Here is a 16,673-nt window from a genome sequence, read left to right as displayed (position 1 = left end):
GCCATTAACCAGGATATTAAGGACCACTTTCGACGGTTATGGGCTAGCTTGCCTCATGAGTGGATCCAAAGACTACATGACAGCCTTCCAGACCGAATTAGCTCATGTATCCAGGCCACATGGGGTCATATTGATAAGTGGGCACGTACTGTTAAGATCTTCGTAAATTCGATCGATTGTGCAATATCTGAAATAACATCACGTACCTTCAGTCCATGACGGTTTCCCCCGTAACCTTTTGGGTGTTTCACTTTTATTTTCAGGCTGTGTATTTCATTTATATACTGTCCGGTTACTATTTCTTACGTCATTCGATGTAATCACTGCACACTGGGAAGTTGTTTGTTGCAGTACGGCTATTCCTACTGTAAGATCATTTCTGTACGACATGTGGTACTCAAGACGAGTTGTCTATATTATTTATGACAACTGACAGTAGTCATGTACATCAGTCTCAGTGCTGCACGTAAGTTAAAAATGCTGCTCTTCTCTGAATTTTATCATACTTATTTTCAGCTCTGGAAGACGCCATGAAGACGTTCGAAGAAGCTAAAAGTGGAGTCACATCTAAAGTGTACGATTACCTCGACCAGCGAAATATTGAATTTGACGCCGATTTTGAGATTTTTCTTGCAAAAACTAATGAGCTCAAAGAACATGTTGGATCCATGATAGAGGAAAATTTTGACAGCGTTTGGGAGAGTCCTCAAGGAATTCGTTTCCTTATTCGTTTTGAAAAGGTAAGTACACAGTTTCTCTAGAAATAATTCTTGAATGCTTAAACTGAAAATTCATGACATTATATGTCGGACGCAAGTAGTTTCAGTACTGGATACTTTAAAAGGAAACGGATGCTCTATAATACGCACAGAAACGTCAGTGAACTCAGTGACTACTTCTAGCATTTAATTCTGTTTCGCCTCAACGAGTGACCTCCATTGTGGTGGCCTCTGTCCCCTTGATTCTTGGCTTACACAAGTCCATGAATTTGCTCAGAGTTCAGGCTGATTGAGAAAGGATACAATGACTAACTCTTTTTCTCCATTCGTTGTTTTAGAGGAGATATTTCACTTAAATATTTTTACTTTTCTAGAAAGAAACCCCTGTTTCGAAAAGTAGAAAATTTACCTGTACTGTCATGGTCGTCGCACAACAGTTTACAAAAATATAGAAAACATTGAACTTACTACAACATCAGGTGACAAGAAAAATCGTATTCCAGTCAAGAGTGTTGCAGCCCACGCCCTCATCGATGGACCTTGTGTATTTCTTGGATGTTCACTTAATTTTAGCTTGGATATAAACGACACATTCTCACATGGAAACGGATGGTTCACTGTTGCCATAGTGAGAGGTGGTGGTGGAGTGTCTAGTGGACCTGGACTTGAAAGTCTTAATGATAGAGATGTAATTGCCTATCGTACCTACCATATGTTTGAAATTGCTAATAAAGACTTTGGTAAATCTGCTTATGACTCTACGTCTCCACTTGTATCCAAAGTGAAAAGTTATCTTTTATCGGACCTGCTTTCGAGTGTTTCTCGCTACGACATTACATGGTTAAAATGGGAAACAAATGTCTGGAGCCACCATAAATCAGTATTTCACGACCTCATTTATTTCCTTTTCATATGGAAATTTCAAAGCTGTAAAAGTTTCTTGGGACAGTATCACCGTAGGCCTTAGCACCAAAAGTATCAGTAAAGAGGTGTATTTGCATGGAAGTATGTACTGTCTTGAAACATCCATAACTTCTTTGTAAAAAGCCCTAGCAATTGGATTGTGTTGAGAGTTTTAACTAATTCACAAGTATATATTTACATCTGGTGCGAATCTATTTTTTTTTTTTTTTAACTTTCCTCGATGCGCGCCAGCATAAATTTCACAACGGAAATTTTTACTTACGACAAGTTGTACCGTTGCGTCGATTGTGTTCCATTTTCTCGAGCACATCAATATGCTGGGATGGGCATAGTAGTTAAAATGGTTCTGAAACAGAACTGTTCATTAGAGCTTACGTAATAATCCAGTAGCTGCGTTTGAATCGATTTGCTCTGGAATACCATACACATTACTTTAAAAATTGTAAACCAAGGTCTTTCTTCGCACCGAGTGAAGTGGCGCAGTGGTTAGTACACTGGACTCGAATTCGGGAGGACGACAGTTCAAACCCACGACCGACCATCCTGATTCAGGTTTTCCGTGATCTCCCTAAATCGCTTCAGGCAAATGTCGGGATGGTTCCTTTGAAAGGGCAAGGCCGATTTCCTTCCCCATCATTCCCTAATCCGATGGTGGGAACGGTGACATCGCTATTTGGTCCCCTCCCCAAAATCAACCGGCCGGCCGAAGTGGCCGTGCGGTTAAAGGCGCTGCAGTCTGGAACCGCAAGACCGCTACGGTCGCAGGTTCGAATCCTGCCTCGGGCATGGATGTTTGTGATGTCCTTAGGTTAGTTAGGTTTAACTAGTTCTAAGTTCTAGGGGACTAATGACCTCAGCAGTTGACTCCCATAGTGCTCAGAGCCATTTGAGAGCCAAATCAACCAACCAACCTTCCTTCGTGACTTGTCTGTAATCATGCCTCAATACTTAGTCTACTGTTTATTGTCTCTGTAGTTAAGATCACTGCTCCTATAATCCTGTCTTCAGCAAAAAGGTTTCGTATTTTATTTATAAACTTTTCGACCGATTCCCCAATCATCAAGTTAATGATAACACGATCTTACTGAAAACACCATCAAAACACCGTCCACTTTGAAGAATCATCTCTGTGAGTTTCAGACACAGTTTTTCCCTTTTACGACTCTTCTTCATATTATTGATAGTATTGGTTTTGTTAATTCGGCTTTCTTGTATTGTAAGTTATTGCTTCTCCTCAAGCAAAAGTGGGGCGACAGTGTAGTGCAAATGTTGAATCGTTTACTTAGCAGTCACCTATTTCAGTGCTGCTATATAAAGTAGTCAATCATTGGAAGAACTATACGGTTATGCTGAGCTAGTTTCTGAAATCAATTGCAACAGCATAAGACAACTGGGCTATGTAGAGCGAAAATCAGAGGACAGATCTGCCAAGAATGTCGGTAAAGGAAATCCAGGTATTAGAAAGTGCAGAGGGAGACCACGGAAACGATGACTGGATGATATGGAGAATGACTTGAGAAAGATTGGAGTAAGATGGAGAAAACGAGCAGAAGATCGTAAAGACTGAGTCGTAAGTCAGGCAAAGGCTCTTCATGGGCTGTAGTGCCAAGGGGTCAGGAAATAAACTGACGTTTTCGTAATTCCCTTCTAAGAACTGATAGTTGCGTTACCGAGAATTGTCTGATATTTTCGACAATGGGTCACACTTGTTGATACGTTTAGGACACTGCAACTCACATAATGGAAAATATTTTCGCAACTCTTTCTAGTTGATATTTTTTGCAACTGAGACCACTGCTAGCTAACATTGCCCTGTTGGTTCTTCAGTTACGTATAGATGTGTATTAAATATCCTGTTTTTAAGAAAAAAAATTTAGTTTTCCTATTAGATGAATGGGCGGGAAATAATTATCTTGATATTTTAATATTTTTATTTATAATAGAGACAACTGTACAATAATGAGAACTGCACAAATTCTGGCACTTTCGTTCTTCGCTTTGTTCCTTCAAAATGGCCATGGAATCATTCATTTCATTGCTTACCCACAGATACAGTTCCTGTAACAATTAACCCACGCTAATTCAGTTGAGTGCTTCATTCTCTTCCTTGCATCAACCAAGCAGCATCAAAGCAAATCTTTGCCACAGACCGGACTGGGAGACAATATATGCCAGGGAGAAAAGTGCCCGTTTATGTCCCCATCATTTTGCAGCTTCGCAATAAAATTTACTGCTTGTAGCAATCTAAATAGAACTCACTTTCTAGCTTTCACATTCATTATTTCAAGTCTTCTGTCTTCAGCCTGTGACCAACAGTCATTTTCATGGAATTAACCTTTAAATTATACAAATATATTTTAAGGGCAGTCGCTCCTTCGCCATACTTCCTTAACCCGTGCTTGTGCTCTGTTCCTAATGACCTCGCTGTCGACGGGACGTTAAACACTAATCTTCCTTCCCTCTGTCAATAGTGCATGCATGTGAGTCAAACCATAGTCGCGAAATGAGGCCGCTTGGACCTGAAGAGGAGACGGTGACCGTTGTAAGGAAGTAAATTACAGAAATCAACATCTCCGTCACATACTAATTTATCAAAATTCATGAGCGTTTTCGCCTTTGAAGCCATCATCAGATCCAAAACTTCCAGCAACACGTAGGGCGTAAACTACCGAAACCGGCCAGGAAATTAATGAACTAATATATGATCAAGATACTGATTTCTATATTTTAATCAAGCCAGAATTTTTGTTTTATTAGTGCTATGATTGTTAGACCAATGGACTCTGTCGCTTTTCTCGCAACGTAATTCTCTGTTTACTGTAGTATCACATGATGAGACTTATTTTATTTGATAAAATTTGAAGATGCATACGCTAATGACTGCTGTGGAATGCACTTGTGAGACATACCATTCCATTCTCCAGGAATCACAAGTGTCTCAGAGCACAATGGCTATGTATACGTAGTCGCTGAGTAACGAGTTGCAAAAATGGGGGAATTTCTGACGAACCCGCTTTGCGGTGTCCTGTAGTGACACGCACGAGCGTTAGACTCCGTTGTGGTGACCACTATGTGACAATACCCGTTGTTGCCAGGTATAGCGCACAATCACCAAGTGTGGTGGTTTTGGGGCGTATTTCGACACAACATGCGACCTCGAGGCCAACGTATGAGGGGGGGCGGGGGCTCTGAACTGCATTTCACCTTAGAAAAATGAGAATAGACCCGAAGCTCGTTACGTTTCATATAACTCATTGATTGGACGTATGTATTATTAGTTATCACACTCAAAGAGTTGACTTACATTCAACTAAAATGTAAAAGTTATATGTAGGTTTTGGCCGGGTATCCCATTGCTGGATTCATCCGCCAGTCGGAAACGGTGTTCTTCCTCCGAGCACATTGTGCCCTTTCTTTCGAATATCTGCATCTACATCTACATGGATACTCTGCAAATAACATTTAAGTGTCTGGCAGAGAGTGCAACGAACCACCTTCACAACTCTCTGTTATTCCAATCTCGTATAGCGCGCGGAAAGCATTTCCGTATGAGCTCTCAAAAATGGTTCAAATGGCTCTAAGCACTATGGGACTTAACATCTGAGGTCATCAGTCCCCTAGACTTAGAACTACTCAAACCTAACTAACCTAAGGACATCACACACATCCATGCCCAAGGCAGGATTCGAACCTGCGACCGTAGCAGCAGCCCGGTTCCGGACTGAAGCGCCTAAAAGCGCTCGGCCACAGCGGCCGGCCGTACGAGCTCTGATTTCCCTTATTTTATCATGGTGATCGTTTCTCCCTATGTTGCTGAAGTCATTCTTCCTATATGCCGTACCATCTGCAAGTAGTAATGTGAGGTGTAACTGCGCACTGTATAGTGAATTACCTTTAGTTGATTTCAAGGAAAATGTAACCGGCGCAATCAACTCAGGTAAACAGAGCATTTACAGAAGTGGAACCGATTCGGAAAACATTTATTGCCTACGGCATTCACGCATTTCGTCAGGCAAAGTCTGGCATGACGCTGGGCGAATCACAAGGCCCTTTTTCTGCCTTATTCATGTCATCAACCTACCTCCACATCAAATATTACGGGATCAGCGACAGCTCGGTACATTAAATCTCATCCAGTGTCCGCTCCGGTCATTAGCTATCTAAATTGTGTCTTTAATGATGATGAGGTCCCATATTCCGAGGAGCCTAGGGGATCATGCGGGATACCCGCACCGCCTATTTAGTAAGTATTGCCAATAATCGGTGTCTGCAGCTGATCTGCGACTGCAGCGATAATGGTTGAATTTCAAGGACACTATCAAGGAAAAAGTGCAAGGGGAGTCTGGCATATCTAGGACTTAAGAACCCGTTGCCTATAAGATTGCACAAGCAAGGGCGCCGACTAACCGAAATTTCTGTGGGTACATGTCAATGGCGGAATGTAGTATATGTTTTCTGGATAGGCTCGAAACTTTTTACAGCGATTTCCTTTCATTTATAATATTATATAAACACTGCCTGTTCCATGAAGATGTGTTGAGTGATAAAGTAGACTTAAAAGCAACAGAAATGAGATCAAACTCGGGTTCATATCATCTGATTTATATGTTGAGGTAAGGGATGACAGATTGGTACCCTGTTCCGTAGTTACCAGAGCAGTCACGGAGTAACGGTGAAGTGTACATTTAATATGACCACTGAAACGTTTAGTTGCCTTTTGCCATTGGGAAAATCAATTTCGAACAAATGAATTACACGAATACCTGGCTGCAGAAATAGCAGTTGCCTACGGAAGCGCTATACTAGAACCAAAAGCGTTTTTGCACACACTACAGAACACTTTGTCCAAATATTTGTCATAATAAATCCAAGGAAATGTGTTTCAACATCCTTCATGGTATGACCTGCCTGACTGTCTCTTGACACTTCTGGCTGATGTACTACAGGAACTGGCAGAAGACACATTCTCACGTTCCTTACTTTTTGGTTCAACGTATTAGTAATATCCACCTGTTATGACGACGACAAACGTATGACGAACTTATCCATAGCGACTTGGAAACTGTTCGAATTCGAAAGTTTGTATAGAAGCAATGCACAATATTGTGTTCCAGCTTTCCACACGCGTCCAGAAATGGCGCAGCGTTTGAACACTGCGAAAATTATTGCCCGGCTAAGAGCTTTTGTTCCACGCATTAACTGCGGTAACACCCCTTCAGTCTATAATATCAGCTCCCGTGTCCTTCAAGCCATTGTCTCCACAAACAAAACAATAACAATCCAGATTACGTGAAAACATATTCACTGAAATCGTAAACCACACCGTTGTTGTGTTTAAAAAAAATAACTATTGAGGTAGTCTGTAACAATCGGCTTCCTTATACCTCAGATTACTCTTTATTATTGCTCAGTATTGACAAGCAGATATTATAAAACAATTGTTGACAAATGGAGTGGGCGTACTGAATCGTGTCACTTGTAAGCAAACATGAAAGCAATCCTGAAATATGGGACTCCCATTACAGTATAGTGCGACTGTTACTCTGGGGAGTGCCTTTGACTTGGCCCGAGAGAGTTAAGTAACGCCGGCCGGGGTGGCCATGCGGTTAAAGGCGCTACAGTCTGCAACCGCGCGACCACTACGGTCGCAGTTTCGAATCCTGCCACGGGCATGGATGTGTGTGATGTCCTTAGGTTAGTTACGTTTAAGTAGTTCTAAGCTCTGGGGGACTGATGACCTCAGCTGTTAAGTCCCTTAGTGCTCAGAGCCATTTGAACCATAAGTTAAGGAACGGGGGAGTGTGCTGCTTGGTTGCCTTTGCGTAAAGACATCTGAAATGAACATACATGTTTTAGAGGTCAGAAATTTTAGCTTGCATCTCAGTGTTTTAATAGTTCATTACTTTTTGATAATGGCAAGTGAGAAATATTTTTTTTTATCAAATTAAAAATTTTGCGGGTGCGGCGCGCCCACAAGATTATGTATGTGGGTGCTCGAGCCCCACGGCGCATCAACGTAGTCGAAGCGCACGGTTGAGAGTACTGAAGAAACGGTTAGCTTAGTGGACAATAGCGCTATAAAAACGCTATAGAACAGATGTCTTGGGATAGAAATAATGAAAAACTAACAAAACAGCTACGTCCAGCAACATCAGTGTTGGGCAGTGTCTCTAGTATGCCTGTCGATCGCGTTACGTCGTTCCTTTTAGTTCTGAGCACACAAGGACACATAAAGATACCTAGAACAATAGTGTCTCCCGCCAAGTACGAGGGCCTGGTGAGAAATTTCGCCTGTAGGTATGCAGCCAACATTACATAACTGTCGTGCGGTTTCTTCTTCAAGACAATTCTCAGACGCTTTCTGCAGGGGCAATGAAGAAGCTCTTGTGTCGTTTTCAATAGTAAATGTTTGATTACCCACAATACAGCCCGTAATTGTCTCCCTCTGAGTTTCATCTCTGCTCACATGAACCGCTGGATATGAAGACAACATTTTGGCAGAGACAACGAGCTGTAGGTCAGCGTAGAGAATTGGCGGAAAGCACTGGTGGCTGCCTTCTATAACGAGGGTATTGGAAAGTTGGTAAACGCTGCGACAAACGTCTAAGTTGGATCGGCGGCTATGGAGATAATTAGCTGGAAGTTGTAACTAACTATTGCAAATAAAACAGTTTTGACTTCCACTGTGATTTCCATTTCGCGACCTATCGTTGCTTACTTTCCGAATAACCCTCGTAACACCTACCACTTTCTGGAAGATTCCGTCTGACGTACGTAGGAGTCATTTTTGGGGCAGATTAAGTGGCGCATCCTCCGCTGTTACGGGACCGGAGTCATGCACTCAGTGTGAAACGTGCCCTTAGAAAATTTATACAGGACTGTGCTTAAACTGATACACAATATTTTTAGCGCAACGCAGTCTGACTTTCAGAAATCCCTACAAAAGAATGGCCCTGACTAACATTAACCTATGCATTTCACAAATCGCTTACCTCACAAAAATCTTGGTTACTCGAACTACTGCAATGCAGCGAGCGCCACTACTGCCAGCTAAATAAAAGATTCAAACTACAGAAGGCACTAACTACTGATAGGCATAGTTAGCAAATGAAAGATTTTAATAGAGAAAAAACATTGTATTTACCTTAATAGTCATAATATATATAGCAGTTTATGACAAATTACAAAACTGCGCCATCTCTCTCCCCACATCCACCACTTCTGGCGGCTCACCTCCAACTGCGCAACGCTACGCGCTGTTAACATCCAGCTGCCCAACACTACAATGGCAGACAACAATGCAAACTAGCCACAGACTGCACACAGCACAGCCAGTGATTTTTATACAGAGCGCTACGTGGCGTTACCAATAAGAAAACATAAACAGCCTACTTACATAGCCCCCATGCTCCCCACAAAAAATTTTACAAATTGTTTTGGGCACTGGCCAACACAGATTTGAAAAAATTTTTCATGATTACAGTAAGAAAGATATCAAATTCACACACTTATTAATACAATGTTGGTCAAAAGCTAAAATTTTCTCACAGTCCATAAAGACAGTCCTGATTCATCACAGTAAAATTACAGTGTTTTTCTTTTTTTTCAAAGTCTGAACATTAAAAGAGAATGCACACAGAAGTAGTGGATTTCCATGCAGTCTTGAAGAAGTAGTGTTGTCCTTCCAACGGGAAGACAGTGCTGACTCTCGACATGCAGACAGGTAATGGGCCACAACAGAGCAAACCCACAGCAGAGTCATTCGAAGTTTTGAAGAATATCGTTTGGTAGGTCATCACAGAGCAGACCCACTGTAGTCCTGGTAGAGATTGTGATATTGGTGGGCCACCAGAGGTGCAGACCCACTGCAGTCCTTGTAGAGATAATGGTATTGGTGGGCCATCAAAGATGCAGCCCCAATGTAGTCCTTGTAGAGATGGCCAGCAGCCATCTGTTGTGACTGTGCAGGTGCACAATCACCATCGAATATTCTTGCGGAGAATATAGCAAGTCCATAACCACCACTTGTGCACTCACAAAGTTTTTAGAATTGTCCTTAGAACCAGCAATGCTGTTATCCAGTCCCTTGCTGAATCATTAACACACGTGCAAACACTAACAGTCCCTACTTCTCACATATTGTCCATATACTATGACCAACAGAAACGTGTGCAGTGAAATGATACTTAATTTGAAGAACTGGTGTCAATTACAATATTATAACATGAGAATACAATAACAAAGGTACAAAATACATCATTAAAGAACATAACAATACAGATAACATTTGTAGTAACAAACTTTACAAAAGAATCGAAATAACATATACATCAGTGTTACAGGAATTATGACATAAGTACATACATAAAAGGTCTGAATAACTTTCAAAACATCAACTTTACACGTGAGCATTAAAACAAAACAGAATAAATAATGTCTAAATGTCTTTACAAAGAAAATAACATATTATTAGAAAAATTCTACAATATAACTCTTATTAGCTAAACACATAAAGACAGGAAAAACACAAATACACAGGGGTACACAAACATATAGAGGGATGACACAAAAGGAAAGGACAGGGTTTGTTTTACTGCAGTATTTTGCAAACAAAACTTTCTTTACTTCTCGGAGATCTCCCTTCATTCTTCATTATTTCCAAAAAGTCCTATCTATACCTGCTTTCTGTACTTTTTTCGTATGACTTTTCAATGCATTTCATCGCAACTCATTCTCTTAATAGTCTACCCCTGTTAAGCTAACTTAAATCTACTGAGCTCAGATACTAAACTAAGGAACAAGGCAATGCAGCAGCACAAAACAATTAACACAAACATCAATGACAAAAAGTTCAAACTGGCAAAGCAATTGCAATATTACAACTAATATAGGGCACTGTGCAGCAAACAAGAAAAATAAATGCGTAGTAAACTGGCTTAACAGCGTAATACAAAGTCAAATTCAGTAACACTATGCCTGGCAAACAGCACCAAAAAAATGAAATAACTTATACCTAAACATGACAAAGCTCAAGCAGAAAAAATAGTACATTATAAATGGTCATGCCTAATACTTATGTCACATCTTAACACTAGAGTGATGCATCACGAGAACTTACACTAGCAGATAAGTTACCAAATCGTAAAGAAATTACTTATGCAATTCCTGTGAAGGGAAATGTCTATTTATGTGCCCTCGTTTTCTTGGAAGTAGATCATAAATTTCTTATTGACTGGATCTGTAGGCATAAAATAACTATATTAGTACATATATTAAATTTTATTTTAACCAATGCTGCAGTGCAGCTAGAAACTAGATATTAAAGAAAATGAGCAAATATGTACAAAGGACGGCATGAAACATCATTCATTAGCCATATGGCATTTCATAAGGCAGTAAAAATTCTCTCAATTCTCGAGAAAGACGCTTGTCATAATCAGGTGTGCAGATGTAAGTATCTTTCGAAGTAATGAGCGTGTCGTATTTGCGGTGCTTTCTACAAAGGAATGTCAATAGCGAGGATAATGGCCTCCCTTTTATTTCGTCTTTTCTACCTGTGCCTCTGAAAGGCACACGCTAATGGCATTTTTTTTGTCAGGCGACTGTCGCCCAGCTGGGTGCCCACGATGCATTACGTGCAGGTGGTCACTTAACTTTCTTACCGAAATATTTACGACACCAGTTTCCGCTACAGTGACAGTCTCATATAAAAAAATTCACAGGTTAAGAATTTGCGTTACAAATCTATAGAAACAAAATCCTGTAAATATAACAGAGTCCAAAAAATTTTCAGTGGCATACACACATTTCATAATTCTTAAAGTACGATTCTTGGTTTCCAACATCCTTTTCCACAAATCAGACTCCCTAACCACTACTCATTATTCATATACGTATTCGTCGACACTTCTTCAATATTTCATCATAATAAATATGTAGCATAATCAAATAACTCATATAGCATCAGCTTATTGATCATAAACATATGGCAACAGCATAATACACATCATCATCGTAATAATAACATCATAACTCCTCAGTCAACTCTCAAAATCGTCATAGCTTCCTCCAATAATTTCAAGAGCTAAAAAAAATTCTCTGCTCATGTCAAAAGTGTCATCTGCCTCAAACGCACTTTAAAAATCATAATCCCATACCAAATACATCATTCAAAGCTCTCATAGTATCACAATGGTTCCGAAAAAATATGAACAGTTTACAAAGTACAGACAAAATACAGTTTCATAAGTGTGAAGTTATCCAACTGTGTAATTGCGTAAACATCTGTCACTGATGTAATAAAAAAATGTTTGTTTCTCAGTTAAATGATCAGATAGCTGTGTAATTTGTGTGTTAGAGAAATATGGTACCGATGTGTAAAGTTGTATAAGCAAATACCATATTAGCTAGGGCTCCTTGTGCTTGCCAAACACATGGTACACAAAGTAAACGTGTACCCCCCTGAGGAATAATGTAATTATACCCCCAGGTGTTACAGATTATTGCAACGAAATGAAATGTATCGTGGAAAAACTTTGTATCATTGTACTTCAAATATCTTAAAAAATACATGTTTTAAGTGCGAAATTAATCACTCAAATACGTGTCCTGTATCGCTAAATGTGCGTCTTGCTGTAAGATAATCTCTGTGGAAGTGTCGTAGTTATCGTCCTCTGAAGCTAAGTTCTGCAGAAGCCAATGTACTTACCTCATGATACACCAAATTTCAAGTAAACCTAAATGTTGCATTAAAATCTCATTAGCAGTACTGGTTTTTGTTCTAAGTATGTGAGCCTTATAGTCGTTACGTAACCGTGCAACCAACAAGCAAGAATGTACACACACAATAACACTGTGTCATCTGTTCACAATAACAATGCATTCGTAATTTCTGGTTAAATAAATTCTCTTGGTTCTTGACTGGATATTTAACTTCAAACAGTGTTGCATGTTAACAGTTTCTAAGATTGAAAAAGAGTACTAGTAACGTGAAGTGAAAAATTTTATAGCAAAGACTAAGTTAAAAAGCAGATTATCTCTCAATAAATGGTTTTACATGTGAAATGTCGTGTAACCCTTTGCTCTTCCTAGTACACAGAGTTTCAACTTTAACGCAATTATCATGTGGTATACGTCGGTAAAGAAAACTGGAATTTTTCTCAAGGTTAGCGTCTATGTTATTTTTCTCTGAGCCAGCTGGCGCATGCGGCTGCCTGCTGTGTGAGTCATTGTCTGTCTCTTTGTTGGCGCGCGCCGTTATTGGGATTAGGAGACCTAACTTCTACAAATTCACTTTGACGAGAAGGCCCTGCCCTGTTTAAATCCCGCCAGTTCTGATGCATTTCAGGTCTGTCGTTACGATCATATCGTCTGTCGTCATGTCGGTAGATTCCATAGTTTCTTTCTTGTCGGTCACGAGGTGGAGAATTTCTCCCTGAATCGTAACTGCGCGCTGGACCGTTGCGTCTAAAGTTATTCTGTCTCTCTTGATAATAATTATTTTGGTTCCCATATTGTCTGTTTCTATGATTGTCTCTGTCATATTCATTACCGCAGAGAGGTGATCTTTCCCTGTAATTATTACTACTCTGCTAACGGTTTTCATACGGGTGGTGTCTGTTTTGGTCACGATATGTGTTGTGAGAATAGCCTTGTCGTGTCCAGTTATTATTTCTTTCATCGCGGAATTGTGACAGATGTGACCTGTAATTGTTGTGCTCCTGTTTCCGCGTTCCCCGATTGTCAGTGTCAATTTCCAGTTCTTGTAACAGTCCCTGAAAAGCCTCAATGTCTTCTTTGCAACGTCCTGCTAAAATAATATGCCGTAAATGTTCAGGTAATTTGATTAAGCAAAAGCGGATGAGTTCTGAGGGGCTGTATGGGTTTGAAAGATACTGATTCTTATGCAACATGTCTTCAAAATATTTCACAAGACTGGAAAATTCAGATTGTTCGAAATGTTTCATCGTTATGATGCCATGTTTTACTCGGTCTTGTGTAGCTTGAGACCAATATGCTGAGAGGAAGGCATGGTAAAATTCTCCTTCACTGTGGCAATCGTGAATGACCGATCGCATTCTTACAGCTGGTTCATTCTCTAAGTAGCCACACATAAATTCTAATCTGTGTTCTAACGACCAGTTGGGAGGAAAACAATGAGAGAATTGATGGAGCCACGCTTGTGGATGAATGTCGTTGCCAGAATTCTTAAATGTTTTGAATTTATGTGTAGTAATAAACAGCTTATAGTCAAAATCATCATATCGGCTAGTCGCATGTCGGTCATTGTTACGTAGTTTCGGCGGTTCCATCTCAAAATTCGGTGTACCTTGCCAATTTCTTTTATAATTTCTGAAGTGCCCTGAGTTATTATTTTGTGGCTGTTCCGTACTTCTATGTCCCTCTTCCCGTATTGGAGCGCGAGTGGCCTCTGAAATATGTAATTCTTGTATTACCTGTGTCAGCTGATCTTGTACTTCCCGGATTTCTCTTTGGTGTTGCGTATTAATTTGATTCTGATTTTGTTTGAATTTCCTAATTTGTTCGCACTCTTCTGTGTCATTAAAGACTACCGGTTTTGTGTCATTCAGATTATCATCTACCTTCATAGATAAGTTAGTGAACTGATCCGAAAGTTCGGCTACTTTCTCAGATAGTGAACACATTTCCTCACTGTGTTTTTCTGAACCAAGTTTCAGAGTGTCCATTTGTGTTGAAATCGAATCTACTGTGTCCTTTAAGTTTTCCTGAGTTTTTGCAAGTTGCGTAACCGAATCGGTAGATGCAACTGAGTCAAATTTGGCTTGCAAGGTCTCATGATTTTCATGAACAATAGTTTGCAGTTCTTTTATGGCTGCTTCGTGATTCTGTAATGCATTTTCATGACGCGAAAAAATAGGTTGGAAATGCTCACAAATTTGTGTTTTTACGTCATTACAGACTTTTTGACATTTCGATTCGATTTTATGTAACTCAGTAGTTAAATCTTCACGTGTTTGTTCAAGAGTTTGTTCCAAGGAGTCTAACTTTTGAAGCTGTTGCTGTGTTTGTCTCTGATTTTGTTCCATCGTGTCTAACTGTTGCCGTGTTTGTCTCTGATTTTGTTCCATTGTGTCTAACTTTTGAAGATTTTGCTCCATTGTGTCTAACTTTTGAAGCGTTTGTCCCATCTGTTGCATTAATTGTAATAACAATGCACTGGTGTCTGAAACATGTTCCTCAGTGCTATTCGGCAATGCATTTGAACCGGCAATATTCGCAGTTTGAAAAGCAGAAAATGTGTCTTGACTTATTTGAGAAAAGGGTGAGGACACAAAACCTGAATCTACAGTATTTGCAAGATTGTGTCCTGTCATTTCGGATTCCTGAGGCAAGCTGTTGATGACCGATCGATCGATAATGCTTCCCTGTTCACTAATTGTTTCACTGTCTACACCATTGTTTGCATCCCGCTCCATTTCCCTATGTACAATTACCAAATTACTACTTTGAACATTAGTTAATTCATTACTCGGTGGCGCTAACACGCTGCTTTCGTCTTCACTGTCATTTCTCAGTTTACTTTGGAGCATAGTATTACGTTTTTCACACGCCATTATTGTCACAATATTTCACACGATAACACAGAAAAACACAATTTGAAGAGCAACAATAAGAGAACACATTAACATAGCACTGAAAATAATATCTAGTTAATTGCAGCTGCGAAATACTTGGTGCAAATCTACATGCATGCCACAACTGTTTTACTGTACAACAATGAAAGACTGCAACTACAAAGGAGATTCTCTCTACAATTACACATTAGCAATAAACAATAGCTACACTAATTACACAAACTACAAGAAAAAATCAGAAGATTCCAGTGAGGTATCCTCGGCTAAGGGTCGACATATGAAACGTGCCCTTAGAAAATTTATACAGGACTGTGCTTAAACTAATACACATTATTTTTAGCGCAACGCAATCTGACTTTCAGAAATCCCTACAAAAGAATGGCCCTGACTAACATTAACCTATGCATTTCACAAATCGCTTACCTCACAAAAATCTTGGTTACTCGAACTACTGCAATGCAGCGAGCGCCACTACTGCCAGCTAAATAAAAGATTCAAACTACAGAAGGCACTAACTACTGATAGGCATAGTTAGCAAATGAAAGATTTTAATAGAGAACAAACACTGTATTTACCTTAATAGTCATAATATATATAGCATTTCATGACAAATTACAAAACTGCGCCATCTCTCTCCACACATCCACCACTTCTGGCGGCTCACCTCCAACTGCGCAACGCTACGCGCTGTTAACATACAGCTGCCCAACACTACAATGGCAGACAACAATGCAAACTAGCCACAGACTGCACACAGCACAGCCAGTGATTTTTATACAGAGCGCTACGTGGCGTTACCAATAAGAAAACATAAACAGCCTACTTACAAGTGGACGCTGCCCTCTGCATGTTTGTGTAGTCTGTGGTCGGTTCAGCGCCAGGCCGCCACTGAGTGAACCATTACGCCATGCATCCGTTGACTTCTGAAGGCAGCTCCTAGATACGTCGTGAATTTAATGCCGGTTTCATCTCTCAATATCGGATTCCGTGACACCCTTTTCTTAGTCAAGTTATGCTACAAATTTCTTTTCTTCTCTCATTGGTTACATGATCTACCCATCTAACCTTCAGCATTTTTCTGTAAAACCACATATCAAAAGCTTCTATTCCCTTCTTGTCTCGGCTGTTTATCGTTCACTTCTCACTTCCATAGAAGACAACACTCTACACCAACGTCTTCAGAAAAGACTTCTTGACACTCAAATCTATATTCATAGCAAACGAATTTCTCATCTTCAGACACAATTTTCTTGCCATTGCCAGTCTACATTTTATACCCTCTATACTTTGGCCATCATCAGTTATTTTACTGCTCAAATAGCTAAACTCATCTACTGCTTTTACAGTCTCGTTTCCTAATCTAATTGCCTCAGCATAATCTGATTTAATTCTACTACATTCCATTACCGTTGTT

The 16,673-nt window shown here is 39.9% G+C and overlaps 1 protein-coding gene across 1 annotated transcript in view; it reads left to right on the top strand.

Annotated features, from left to right (window-relative positions):
* Positions 1-16,673, top strand: part of LOC124722180 (dynein axonemal heavy chain 5) — an 843,802-nt gene that overhangs the window by 78,377 nt on the left and 748,752 nt on the right. The window contains exon 14 of the mRNA XM_047247380.1: positions 517-740. Within this exon, the coding sequence (XP_047103336.1) occupies positions 517-740 (224 nt within the window). The remainder of the gene's footprint in view (positions 1-516; positions 741-16,673) is intronic.

The sequence above is a fragment of the Schistocerca piceifrons genome, chromosome X, assembly GCF_021461385.2.
Source record: "Schistocerca piceifrons isolate TAMUIC-IGC-003096 chromosome X, iqSchPice1.1, whole genome shotgun sequence".
In the NCBI taxonomy this organism is placed as follows: domain Eukaryota; kingdom Metazoa; phylum Arthropoda; class Insecta; order Orthoptera; family Acrididae; genus Schistocerca; species Schistocerca piceifrons.
Note: the sequence above shows the minus strand (reverse complement) of the source record. Positions and strands in the feature narration are given on the sequence as shown.